This window comes from Phascolarctos cinereus, unplaced genomic scaffold (genome assembly GCF_003287225.1).
Source record: "Phascolarctos cinereus isolate Bilbo 61053 unplaced genomic scaffold, phaCin_HiC Scaffold_2;HRSCAF=192, whole genome shotgun sequence".
Lineage (NCBI taxonomy): Eukaryota > Metazoa > Chordata > Mammalia > Diprotodontia > Phascolarctidae > Phascolarctos > Phascolarctos cinereus.
In genome coordinates this window covers 350,774,689-350,788,990 of record NW_027555625.1, presented here as the reverse complement: position 1 = coordinate 350,788,990, position 14,302 = coordinate 350,774,689, and the positions used below count along the sequence as shown (strand labels likewise).

Sequence of the window (14,302 nt, the reverse complement as noted above, 5' to 3'; positions counted from 1 at the left end):
AATCTGACTATTATGTTTCCTGAGCCCCAAGAGCTTCGTTAAGAGGCCTAGAATCCATTATAGGGGGGAAAACAACCTATGATGAAAGTTTGCACATTTTTCATATCTGGCAGTGATGAAAATCAGGTAAGACTTAGAAGGTAAACTTCAGCAACTTAAACTATTAGATAACATTTAAACCACTTTTTCAATGTGATACAACCGATCTGGTAATAGAAAAAGTACCCTGTCATTTGGATGCAATCATAGTTAATGAAGAATATATTTTAGTTCCAACACCAAAACACAAAGATAAATCTCTTAGCATCACAGTATTTATTCTAGCAATTTGGGCACAAGGCAATGTAACCAGTTCCATAAAATGTGGGAAGTTACAAAGGAGTAAAGTTTCACCTCACCTAGCAAAATGAAAAAGATGACAAAAGACAGGAAGTCGATTTTGAAGGGATCTGGACAGGTATTGTTGGAATTGTGAACTGATCTGACCTTTCAAGAAAGTAAGTTGGAATTACTCAAAGATTTACGTCTGGTACCCTTTGCCCCAGAGATTCACAGGTCAGTGACAAACAGAAAGGCACAATGCACACCAAAATATTTACCACAGCACTCCTATGGTTAGTGTTGGGGAATTCTTTAACCCAAAGGTCCTATGATCCTCAAGGAGAATAATTCCTCCCACCTAGGTCCATTTAACTGGATATCGATAAATCAAGAGGCAGGGTCAGGAGATAAAGTTTAATTAGCATCTGCTGATGGGTCCTTGTCTGTTGGATAAGCAGTGCCTAGAACAAAGGGACTTAACGCATATATAGGGTTTTACAACATGAAGCTATTCAGCCTCTTATTTGGGATATTGAGTAATAAGGACAGGAGGTCAGGTGATTTGCTGGAGACTGTTAACCTTGGGGTTAGAACCTTAACCTCCAGGTCTCAGGAGCTGTCAAAGATCAAGTTTGTTCTAGTGGTTTATTTTTTTCTGAAATTAATCTCTTCAGACTATCCTGTGGGGCAGGAAATCCGGAAGGTAGTAGAGGCTTCTTTCAACATAGAAATCAGTGAGTCTCATCCTGTCCTTGCTAGCTTGAGGGTCTCTATTTACACAACACTGTAGCTCTGTTTCTTTGATTTCCAAGGTTACTTTTTCTGAGGAGATGTTTACCCAAAATTTACAGGTCACCTCCTCCACAGTAGCAAAGAACTGAAACAAAGTGTATATATAGATGCTAGTACTTTGGGAAATGGCTAAACAGATTATGGTACACAAACGTAATGGAATATAACTGCTGAAAGAAAGAATGAGTATGATGAATACATTCTGGAATATCTCTTGACTCTGGGCATTTTCACTGGAACGCAATCCCTCTTTATCTCTGCCCTCCTGGCTTCCTTCTAGTCCCAGATAAAATTCCACTTTCTACAAGAAACCTTTCCTGATTGCCCTTAATTCTAGCGCCTTCCCCCCCCATTGATTGTTTCCAATTTATCCTGAATATAGTTTATTTGTACATAAGGCAGTTCTTGCTTTATGTAAATTCATAAAAAATTCCAAAAGAAATCCATATTTTAAAAAAAACACCCCCAACCCTAAGTTAACTTTAATGTTCAGTACTGTGATCTCTTTCTCTCTGCTCATGCCCCTCAGCTCTGCCCTCTGTGGCTTCCCCTCCATACCTCCCAAGAAACCTTTTAAAAAAACCAACCTTCCAAGTGAATTCAGAAGAATGGATGCACTGGAGAGACTGCCACTATGGCCATGCCTGATTAGGGGCTTGCCTTGAGACCCCCAGCACTGAGAAAGAAGACCTTTGCCTATTCAGCCCATCCATCCACATGTCAGGCCTCCAGTACCATCCTGGTCCCATCCTATCTGTGTCCCAGTCTTCCCTTCTTCCCCTTTCCACATGTTCCTCCTCTCTATTCTGGCCAGATCCCTCCTTAACTGGCTAATCTGTGTGTTGGCCCCTCCCCCCATGGGCACATGGCCCCTTTTCCCTCTCCCTCCCCCTCTCCCTTCCTCTCCCAAGTCCGGGGCAATTTTCATTGTGTAAGAGTTTATGTAGAGGTCTCCAGAAGGTCTGCATTTACATAAAGCAAGAACTGACTCTAGCTGTTCGCATATTTTCTCCCCATTTAGACTATGAGTTTCTTGAGATCTGGACTGTCTTTTGTCTTTCCATATCCCCAGTACTTAGCACAATGCTTGATAACTGCTGACTGACTTATTGAATACAGAGTAGTAGGGAAAGACATGTGAACCAATACAAAGTGAAGTAAGCAGAACCAGGAAAACAATATATGCAACGAGTACAACAATATAAATGGAAAGGAATAACCACAAAACAATAAAAACTGAATACTGTGAAATTATAATGATGCAACTTGGTCTCTTAGGAGATATGAGAAGACATCACCTCTTTCCCTCTTCTTTGCAGAGGTAGGGCACCATGGGTGTGAAACACTGCATACAGGTCAAACTTTTCCAGTGTCTTGGTTTGCTGACCTGTTTTTTTCTTGTTTTCTTTAATTAAGGAATGACTTTCTGGGAGGATCAGTAGAGTGGGAAATGAAGGTGATATTGAAAATGAAAGATATAATTACGTAAAATTTATTTTTAAAATTAAATTTTTTTAAAAAAATGGTTAAAATTGTTAGCATTACAAAAAATGTCACTGATCATTGCCCCTTTGTTCACTGTTTCTGTGATCCTATTCTTTTAGAATTGGCTGGCTATACTTTTTACAATCTTGCTAATTTCTACATATTTTGCTTTAATCAACAAAGCCCCTTCTGGGACAATCTGCCAGAGTTGTTCTCTGTGAAGTATTTTAATGATTTCAATTATGTGAAGGATTTTTTTTAAATGAGCGCTTTCTTGATCGGTTAACAATACTTAGATACTTCAAAGTGAAATATCTATTATATCCTTGCTGTGGGCACCCCACAGTGCAGATCACAAGCCCTCTGCATATTAGATGATCTTCATGAGTTTTTGTGGGTAAGAATTCATCACTCTGAGTCCAACCTGATAATGAGTCTACCTTGAATTTATCTAAGCTGCTCTTTACTTATTATTGGGCTCAAAGGCTCATAACCTCAAAAGCTTTTCTGGCTTGAACCAGCTAGAACTTTGGCTCTGCTTGTATATATGTAACCTTTGAGAGCTCACTGGTACTTCCTAGTAACAGAGCAAATTTTTCATGGAGGATTAGTTAAGAGTTCTGACAAAAACAAGGTGAAGCAGATCTAAATTAGTGACTTGTGTCCTGGGCCTCTTTGGCACACTGATGAAATCTATGACACCTCAGAAGGGATTTGTGGCCTACATTTATAATGGAAGAAAATGTTAAATTTCACTTAGTGGTTAGTGAAAATAAAGATGTAATTTTTTTTTCACATCCACATTCATAGACTGCCAGAAATCCATCCGCATCCTGAAATCCATTGGACCTCAGATTAAGAACTGCTGGGCTAAAAAAAATTTGAAATTTTGATTGGATATGAGAAATTCTTCAAAAATATTAAATATTTGATTAAAAGTTATATATCTTTAATAGATGAATAATCTACCTATACTAGATGCTTCTTAACCTAGGGTCTGTAGATAAATTTTAGGGAGTCTGTGAACTTAGGTAGGAAAAAAAGTTATATCTTTATTTTGATATAATTGGTTTCCTTTGTAAAACAATGCATTTTATTTTATTCATTTAAAGACATTATTCTGAGAAGGGGTCCATACGTTTTTGCCAGACTGCCAAAGTGGGTCCATGTCACAAAAAAAGTTTAACAATTCCTGGCTTAGACATTCACTTGCCTGAAGGCAACAAACTGGTCCAGATGCTCTCAAGAGGTCCCTTCTGTGATTGTACAAATCTAGAATTAGATTGATAGCTAGCATTTTCAATTCATAAACTAGCTGAAAAATAATTTGTTGGGGGAGCTCAAAGCTCTAGGCCTTGTCCTGCTAATGAATTAGGTAAAGAGTAAGCATGGCCATTCTATTCTAACATAACCAGGAAAGAGGAAGGTAGCAGAAGAGTCAGAAGATCTGTGTCCAAAGTCCAAACTCAGCTCTATACCATCTGAAAACCTCTTTCCTTCTTCTGGAGCTCATTAGTTTCTGCCTTTCTTCTCATGGAATAGGATTTTCTAGGTGATTCTACCTTGTAATTATGTCTACAATAGGAAACTAGCAGTTTTATCATCTTGTTATAGTATTTGTCAGCTCAGTTGAGTGCATGACATTAATTAAAATCAGAGTGGGGCTTGAAACATTTTGCAGATTTTAGTAAAACTGATTAAAGTTTGTGAAATATGGGGTTAAAAATCAACAACACATTTAATTACTTGGAGCAGCTTGGAGAAATAGGCCTCCCTGATTTTATGAGCACAATGTCTGTCATTTAAGATCACAGTTCACTTTTAAGAGATCAGAGGAGTTACTTTATAGAACTTGACAAAATAATAATAAAAATAAGGAAAAATCTTGAGAATTTCAAGGGAAATAATTTTTAAAATGCTGTAATAAAGAAAGCCTAACATAACCAGATGTTAGAGGCAGCTAGATGGCTCAGTGGATAGAGAGCTAGGCCTGGAGTCAGGAAGACCTGAATTCAGATCTGGCCTCAGATACTAGCTGTGTGGCCCTGGGCAAGTCACTTAACCTCTGTTTTCTTTAATGTACTGGAGAAGGAAATGGCAAACCACTTCAGTTTCTTTGCCAAGAAAACCCCATGGACAGTATAGCCCATGGGGTCATGAAGAAAGAGACAGACCGAACGGAATGATGGAATAGCAATAAAAATTACCAGATCTCAGAATATATTACAGAGCAGTCATCATCAAAACAATTTGGTACTGGTTTAAAAAACAAAAAAGTAGATTAGTGGAAGAGAATAGATAAATAAGTCCTATAAGCAAATAAACATAATAGCTCAGTATTTGACTAACCCATAAAACTATTGAGAAGAGTGGAAGGGTGTGAGAGAAAATAGGTTTAGACCAGTACTTGCGTGGCATACTGTAATAAGCTCCAAATGAATAAGCAATCTAAATGTAAAAGACCATATCACAAAAATGGAGATAAATGGAGGGAGACGCCTTTAAGATTTTTGATTAAGGGGAGAACTCACAACTAAACAAGAGATAGAGGTGATTGCAAAATGCAAAATAGATAATTTTGGTGACATAAGCCTAAAAAAAAATTCCCCCATAATTAGAATCAGTACAACTACCATACAAAGAACTTTTGAGCCAGAAGAAATTTTTGCATCAAATTTTTTTTTTTCGGTGAGGCATTTGGGGTTAAGTGACTTACCCAGAGTTGCACAGCTAGTGAGTGTGATGTATCTGAGGCTGGATTTGAACTCAGGTCCTCCTGACTCCTGGGCCACTGCTCTATCTACTGTGCCACCTAGCTTCCCTAGCCTCAAATATTTTCAATAAAAGTCTGAAAGCCAAGCTCTACAAAGAACAGACATAAACATAGAAGACCAAGAGCCATTTCCTAAATATATGTTGTCAAAGATTATGAACAATTTACCAAAAAATAAATTCAAGAAGTGAAGAACTATGTGAAGTGTTCTGAATGAATATTTCTAAAGTTTCATTTCATGTCCAGCAAGATAGAGGGCTATACAATACAACACTATTGTATTGTAAACTTGTCTAAGGCTTCTGAAAAACAATTTGGAATTATGTAACAAAAGCTACTAAATAGCCCATACATATTTTTTGATCTTGCAATTCGCTATGGGGCATATACCTCAAGGAGGTTTGTGACAGAAGGATTTCATGTGTTCCACATATTCCACAAAATATTCTTAGCAGCAGTCTCCGGAAACAAAGCTATTTCTATCTTTTGGGAAATGGCTGAAAAAAATGTGGCATGTTAATTTAATGGATTTTTGCCCATAAGACATGGTAAAAATGAGGAATTCAAATATACAAGGTAAGAATTATATGAAGTGATGAAAAGCAAAGGGCAATGTGTGTATGTATGTATGTGTGGGTGTATATACACGTGTATATGGTTGTTAGTATTTCATTCTCAAAGAGGACCAATGACATAACAGTGATGTCATATATATATATGTGTGTGTATATGTGTGTGTGTGTGTATGTGTATGTATGTATGTGTGTATGTATGGGCCATAATAATGTAAATGAAAACAACACCACAAGACATTAGATCTCAGATTACATGCAATGGCCAGTCTTGTCTCTAGAGGACCAATGCTGATACACATTTCCTTTTGGTGAAGATTGCTAGTCAGATGTGGTTAAACTCTCTTAGAGTTTAACTGTTCTTTGTGCAAAGGAGGTTGGTGGTGGTAATATATCAGGAAGTGACAGTGGCATAAAAACAAAAAAAAGCACCAAAAAAATATTATTTTAAAGGAAGGGGTCTGAAATTTTCACTGAAATAATCATGAATTGACTAATGTGGAAATATGTTTAATATGATTGTACATGTATAGCCTATATCAGATTGCATGCCGTCTTGGGGAGGGAGGAGAGAAAGGAGGGGGAGAAATTTAGAACTCAAAATCTTATAAAAGTGAATGCTGAAAACTAAAAAAAAATTAAATAAGTAAATAATTAAAAACAATTATGAATTTGAACAAATAGGATTATCCCTTTAGTATACCTTGATATTTGAAAATCAGGGATTAGTGGCTATAAACCAGGGGTTCTTAACTTAAGGTCAGTGAACTTTTAAAATATTTTTATAATTGTATGTCAATATAATTGTCTTTTTTTTAATCCTTTGTATTTTATGCACTTAAAAACATTATTCTGAGGAGGAGTCCAGACTGCCAAAGAGGTACATGACAGAAAAAAAGATGAAGAAGCCCTGATTTAGAAAATGGCTTTAGGACACAGGAGAAGCTAAATGCATTGTTTGGCTTCTAAAGAAAGGCACACACTTCTTCTAGAGATGTTGGTGAATGTTACCTATAATCTCTCAAAAATTTTCTTAAATAATAGAAAATTGGATCAGATGCAGTTAAAATATATGGGTAATATGTATAAATAAATATAATATATAATATAAAATATATTTAAAATCTATTAAACATATAAAAAATAATATGAAATATGTTTAAAAGTATATAAAATATACTCCCCTAAATGTGCAACACTCTAGATTCTGTAAGAAGCTGAGATCTTTCAGGGCAGTAATCAGAGTTCTATTTGGATATTATAGAATATTTCTCTGAGCTAGACACTAAACAAGAGTGGAGGAAAAGGTGGATCTGGGCCAGAATCAATTTATTTTTCTGGGCTACACTCCTGGGCTATTCTTCCAATTTTCTGTCACACTCAATGATTTAATCCCTGGAGGGTAGCCATAGTTCCTGAAGCTGCTTCTTCCATAGAGTGGTTCTCTGAATAGGCTCCCTCTCTGGGCCTTGAATTCTGTCAAACTAAAGAACTATTGAACTACTGGATGGGATGTTTACAAGTGAGCAAGTCACTACTAGTGCTGCGGGCTGAGAGATTGAGAGGTTGTGACCCCTCAAAGACCAGAGTACAGGACGGGTCATCTGGAATGAATTCACAGACTCAAGCATTCTTTAATTCAAGGTGGCAAAGATTTATTGTTACGCTTTTCAGCGGGCAAGGATTCTTAAAGGATCCTGCAAGAGACTGAGAATGCAGCTAGGGTTTATACGGAAAAGAGCATGGGAAAGAAATGCCAGGAACACTGATGAGGTAATCCAAAGGTTCAGGTGTCTTTGGGGCTATGGATGGGAAAGTACAGGGAGTATACCGGAGAGGAAGGGGGATGGATCTTTGAAGTCTGGCAGGAGGAAGAGTCCTTGGGCAGGTCAAGAACACCCCTCTCCCCCTCTGTCTTGATGAGAGAATGCTCTGCAACAAAGGAAAGCTTTCTCACAACTAAAGAATTGGGAGGCTTCCAGATACATGATCTGAGGGCTGGGGCCTGAGCAGCCCAAATAAGGGTCGTGTTGAGGCCCATGCATGAATAACTGCTAGGCACAGTGTCCTTGGGCTGGGGAGTGGTTGTCAGAGACAGTGTTTCTGGGAGTAGGAAGGAATTGGGGTCCAAGCACAAGCACCCAAGCACCCCATCACTAGGCTCTATGGACAATGAAGAGTGGGAAGAAGAAAGAGAAATCCCTATTCTTCTGCCCACTTTCCAGGAGTCTTCTCTACAAAGAACTCCAAACCTCTAGTCCCTGAATGAAATTATTGGCTAGGGTTCAGCTATTTAAATTCTAGTAAATGAATGTCTTATTTTTTGTTTAATGAGGGTACTCCTTTTAATTCCTTCAGGAAAAGACACTATAAATGAATCAAGGCAGAGCATCTTTACAGCTAGTTTAATACATAGTTAACAATGATTAAGTTCCTGTACTATTTTTTTTGGCACTATCAAACAGAAGAATGAAATATGTCTTTTGGGTAATATCAGCTAGTAATAGAGGGGTAAACTGGTCCTATTCCAATCTGGGCCCTCATACTGTCACAGCAATGCCTATCTAGTTGATTATAATACCCATGACCTCTGGCCTGGGTGCAGAACCATCATCTCCTATTTCTTCTCCATCTTTATCTTATTTCCATAACTTGTAATAATGTGCTCATGATGAATCCATCAATAAACATTTATTGAGCACCTACTATGCCAGGCATTGTGCTAAGTGCTGAGCATATAAAAAGAAGCAAAAGACAGCCCCTGCCCTCAAGGAGCTTACACAGTCTAATCAGGAAGACAATAGGCAAACAAATATATATACACATACATACATACATTTATATGTATATATAGATAGATATATAGAAAGCTATATACAGAACAAGTAGGAAATAATTAAAAGAGAAAAAGCATTGGAATTAATAGGGGTTTAGGGAAGGCTTCCAGTAGAAAGTAAAACTTAAAAGAAGTCAGTTGGGTAGAGGAGGGAGAGCATTCCAGCTATGGAGGAGGAGAAAATTCCCAGTATATATTAAATGGCATAAAGGCATGTAGCAAGCACACAGTAGGTGAGAAGGGAAGGAGGAGTATACATAGGCCGATTGGAAAAGGGCTCACTTTCCCATAATACAGTGGAATCAAGGCACATACCCAGAAAAAAAATATGAAGCAAGAGTTGCTAGGAGGAAGAATCATGAGGAAGATGGAAATATAGTTACATCTTCCACATTGAGTAGGTTAGGAGTGTGGTGACCCCACTCTCTGGAAAATCCATGTGAGAATTTTTGGCCCTCCTTTTATACCAGAGAAATCTAAATTATGATATTAAAAGACTAAAATATGTTGATATTATACAAAACTATACATATATTTTATGCATTTCTGAGTTTCTAAACTTTTCCTGTGTTGCCTGCTGGCCTTCTTATGTCATCTTGCAGCTTCTGCAAAACTCCCCAAAAATTCCCATTTAATTTATTATGCTGGCCTGTAATATATCACAACCACAATGGGGAAAGTCGTGATGTGGAAGAGATAATTGTAGTTTTCTAGGGATGGGAGAGGTAAGAAAAGCCATGAGCTGGCAATAAGAGCAGGGAGGCTGCAGATTCATCTGGACCAGCCCCAGGACCTACACCTGTCATACACCTTTATGCCTGGGATTTCAATTCTTAATATCATAAGTATTTGCAGAGATTGTGACCTCCCGAGAAAGAAGCACAGAGAAAGAACATCATTTTAATGAATATCTTCTCTCTAGTAGATTTCTTTTACACAGTTACCTAAATTATAATTTACTTTAAAGATACTAAGTTTAATATGAAGAACTTGGAAATATGCTAAAATTAGTATAGGAGTAAAATGTACAATATTGACCTTTTCGTTTTAAGGGGGAAAATGTTTAAAGTTAAAAATTTGACATTCTAAAAACCCTGATGAAACGTCTGCTTTCCTGATGTGCTTTCTGGGCCAACAACTAATTTACCTTGTCATTGATACTTAAAGGAAGAATTCAGAATGAGATCAAACTGGGGTATAGAGGGAAGTTAAAAAAGGGAATTATGATACTGGATTTATTGTGACTCTCTTTAAATCATGGCTTCTAAAATTCCCACAGAACTAATTTATTCTGTGGAAGACACAGTCTTAGTCTACCAATATAGAAACATATATAACTCTTGGACTTATATTTACAGGGCCTGGGTGAGGGGGATGGTTATGCCTCCATCTAGGGAAAAAGCAGTAAAGGTTTAAATAAAATTTAAATAAACACATCATCAGGCAATAGAAATAGAAACATTTTATTTTTTACTAATTTGTAATATCAAATGTTCAAATACAAAGCAACAGGTGTTTCCAAAGAAAGCAAAAGATGAATATAATGAAATGAAATAATTTCTTAATGATATCTGTCCTTGTTCCTGTACATTTGGAATCAAAAGACTCACTCTGAATCCCAGCTGAGCTGGCAGTGCATTGCAGGAGATACTGTTGGGTTTAGAGTCATTTTAATCCCATTTTAAATACTAGCTGTATGGACCTTGGTAAATCGTTTCACCCTTCTAGACCTCAGTTTACTCATCTGTAGAATGGGGGAGGGGGAGGTTGGATTAGATGAATTCTAAGGCCTCATCTAGCCTTGAGCTGTGTAACTGTGGGCAAGTCACACCTCTTTGTCTCAGTATCTTCATCTGCAAAATGAAAAGTCTGGACTAGGTAATCTCTAGGTCCCTTTCAGCTCTAACATTTAAAGTTTAAGGCACTTATACATTCTATACATTGTACCATCTTGAAATCACTGACACAGTTTAAAATTCAAGTCATTGTTGGTTAGGGAATGCATTATGACCTTTCCAAAAAATATTTCTCAGAGATTGTTTCACTTTATAATCTTGACCATGTATAATTTTCAGGAAGCAAACCATAATTAAAAATAAAAACCACACTACATAAGTTAAACAGTAGCATGGCAGTGTTACTGAATAAATCCTTTGCTCTTTGACAGTTATTATACATACACTACATCCCTATCAAATGTCCTTAATGAACACTTATTTGAATTGAATGACAGAGGCCTTAAGGCCCAAAGGAGACTTAGATTTTCCCCTCTAGAATATATGAGACTGAATAACAGGTAAAGTGAATGAGTGAAAATGACAGGGGGTGAACCCCACAATCCCAAATATTTAAAAAATGAATATCTAAGTTTTTTGCTCCATAAGGGGCATGGGATCTATAAAATACTTTTACCATATTTAAAATTACATTTGTAATAATATGTAATAGGTTCAGTGTGTCAATACTATATATGTATATGTATATATATACATATACACACACATACTAATAGTACCCTCTGACAAATCCTCTCTTAAGGAGGTTAATAATTGATATCAATGTCAAAGATTTTGAGATGAGCATCTTTAAATGATGAAAAAAACTTGTCTCATGCCAAATCAGAGATTCCTTTGAAAAGTACGTAGACCTATAAAGTTTCCTGTTGAAGATAATTCTTTTCAAGAGCCATTGAGGACATATCAAAAAACTAGTGGCTATTAGTGGTTCATTACACAGAAATTTTTCTGTCACAGAAAATTATTTTCAGGAGCCATACAAAACATATGACAATCTGGTGGCCATTAGTGGTTTATTCCATATACCCTGTAGTATTACACATTGTGGGGAGCAAGATGAGTCACCTTATTGCAATGATGCTTCAAGCACTTTTGTATTTTTCTTCAGAAAAACTATATTTTAAAGAGGAATGTGTGTGGACAATACTTAGATAACAAGGATTTGGTCTTCAGCAGCTTTCAGAGACAGTGTCTTATAAAGATTGAGTAGGAACACTGGCATTTCCAGTCTGATTGTTTAGTGTGTAGGCTAGCCAACATCAAACGCAAACTTTTGCATCTTAACAGGAGTGCTAACTTAATCAGCTTACCCCAGTGGTAAACCCTCCTCATGCCTGCCACAGACAATGTATAACTGGAAAGGTGGGGGGCACATCTGGATAGTCATGCTCAGGAACAGAGAAGCTTTTTCTGGAAAGGAGATGTTTTTAATGATGTTTTTTAAAAAACAAAAACCTATTTCTAGCTTTGAGCAGCTTCCATTTTAAAATGTGCTTAGGTAAGATTGTTGCCATGAACAATGAACAGCACTTTTTGTTTCAAACTTTTCCTAATATATAATAGAAATATCTGATTTGTAAACAAGCCTAATACAACAGGATAATTCTCATATTCAAAATGAATACTGAAAAATTTGGAGTTTTCATGAGAATGCACTATACAGGGATGCTGGTACTGGACTATGATGCCAAGGATTATCATCCTAGCTCCATTGTGGGTAATAGCAGATGGGTCACCCTGACCAGCTTCTTTACCTCTACACTTTACCTGCACGATGATAAGGACTTTTGCCATTAGTTTATTTCAAGAAGGTTATCTGGGAAACAAAGTAAATGTTTTTAAAGATGTCTTCAAATACCAGGATAAAAGATTCTCACATTAGTGTACATCAAATATTGAGGATAGGAATACTAAGAAACTCTTTCTTCTTTATAGGGAATGCCAAATATTTTTGCTTCAGAAATAACTGCATTGGAAGTGCAGTGTCAATTGAAAAAAATAAATAAAAACTAAATACTTCTCAGTACCCAAAGCTGTACTCCTGCCTTTAACCTCTGAGACTTTTCTGACGTGGGTGGTATTTGCATGTCTAAAAATAAGTGAGACACCCTGAGCATTTCACTTCTTAGTTATTGTGTCCTCAAAAAGCATTGTGGACCTCCTTCACAGATGTAAATGAAGCCATTGCATCTGAGAATTCTATGGAAACATATTTTGATCCTGGTTGACAAGACAAGGTATCAAAAACAGCAGTACTCTAGTTTATCATATGGCAAAGATATTGACAATAATGGGATGCTCATTGTGTTTTCCATCAGGTAGTCCTTTCTGGCAGGATATGCTTTGGTTTCTCCTCAGTCTCAGAGACCTCTGCTTACCAAATGTGACAGAAGTTGGTCAGAATGCAGTTATGAAAACCTTGGGATTCTTCTCTCTCCCATTGGAGTTCCCTGTTTTTTTCTTGGATCTGAAACTGAAAAAAAAATTGTTTTCTGTTTAGTAAAATAAAATTTGTTTAGTAATTTCCCTCCTGTCTTAAATATTTCATAAGCCACACAGTCACAGAATTTTAGAAACAGAAGAGACTTCAGAGACCATCTCATCTAGTCCAACAACCTATGCAAAGATCCCTTTGTCATCACAACCCCCCAATTCGCCATTTAGCATCCAATCTGTTGTTGATAAGCCCCTTTGTGTGTAGCTGAATGCCATATTGATTTAACATTTGTCAAATGGTAAAGACATTTTCATTACTCCTCCTCCTTCTTCTCCTTCTCTGAATTGTAATATGCATATAATTGGGATAACGTGTGTGGGATTGAGCCAGTGAGTAAATAAGTACAAGTAATGAATTCTCTGTTTAAAGATAAACCAGGAAAAACAGAAAGATTACAAAGTAGTCTTCAGTACTATGCTGTCCCCTTCTGCTTCTGTAAAGGCTTATTATGAATTCACCAATACTCTTAAATGAATTTGTATTATGTTAATCATAACAGCAGTTCATCCATTTGAAAACTGGTAACATACATGTTTGACCCATAGTATTTATTCAATGTAGAGAGAGTATGGTTGCTTATTTATTACAATGAGTCATTTCGTGAGATGGAGGCAGAGATGAAGAGAGAGAACATTCCAGGCGCTGGGGACAGTGAGTAAAAATGTCTCGAGGTGAGATTTGGAATGTTGTGTTTAGGAATAGCAAGGAGGCCTTTGTCACTGGGAGTAAGGTGTAAGACTGAAAAGATATGTGTGTGTGTGTGTGTGTGTGTGTGTGCGCGTGTTAGGGGAATTGTCCTTTATCAACATGAGCAACAGATGAGAATCACAAGAAACCAATTTTAAATGAAATTAAAGGGGAAATGTTCTCAAAAAAAATGATCAACTTCGATATTAAAAAGATGTTCATAGAAGATAGAAGCCAGAGCAGATAAGGAAAAAACAAACAAACAAAAAAAACCATGATATGGTAATATTGGAATGGTATTAAGAACACAAAAACTCCTAGTGAATTGGGGTAATCAATTAAAGCTAAGAAAAATAAAATTGAAATTTTCAAATACATTGGTGAAAAAGATGTTAACCAAAGAAAAGACTGTTGCATTGGATGGAATGAGAACAATGTGTGATGGAAAGAAATCAGAACTATTCCATCATTATTTTGCTTCTGTTTTCTCCTTCAAGTAGAAAGACTTTGAACTGTGAAGATAAACAAGATGCATAATAGAAA

The 14,302-nt window shown here is 36.7% G+C and overlaps 1 protein-coding gene and 1 long non-coding RNA gene across 2 annotated transcripts in view; one reads left to right on the top strand and one right to left on the bottom strand.

The window, feature by feature from the left end:
• LOC144455948 (uncharacterized) overlaps window positions 1-14,302 on the top strand; it is a 69,348-nt gene that overhangs the window by 1,542 nt on the left and 53,504 nt on the right. The gene's annotated exons all lie outside the window — the stretch shown is intronic.
• Window positions 10,224-14,302, bottom strand: part of SLC22A4 (solute carrier family 22 member 4) — a 90,436-nt gene continuing 86,357 nt past the window's right edge. The window contains exon 10 of the mRNA XM_020991140.2: window positions 10,224-13,048. Coding sequence (XP_020846799.1) covers window positions 12,973-13,048 — 76 coding nt within the window. The 3' untranslated portion in view covers window positions 10,224-12,972. The remainder of the gene's footprint in view (window positions 13,049-14,302) is intronic.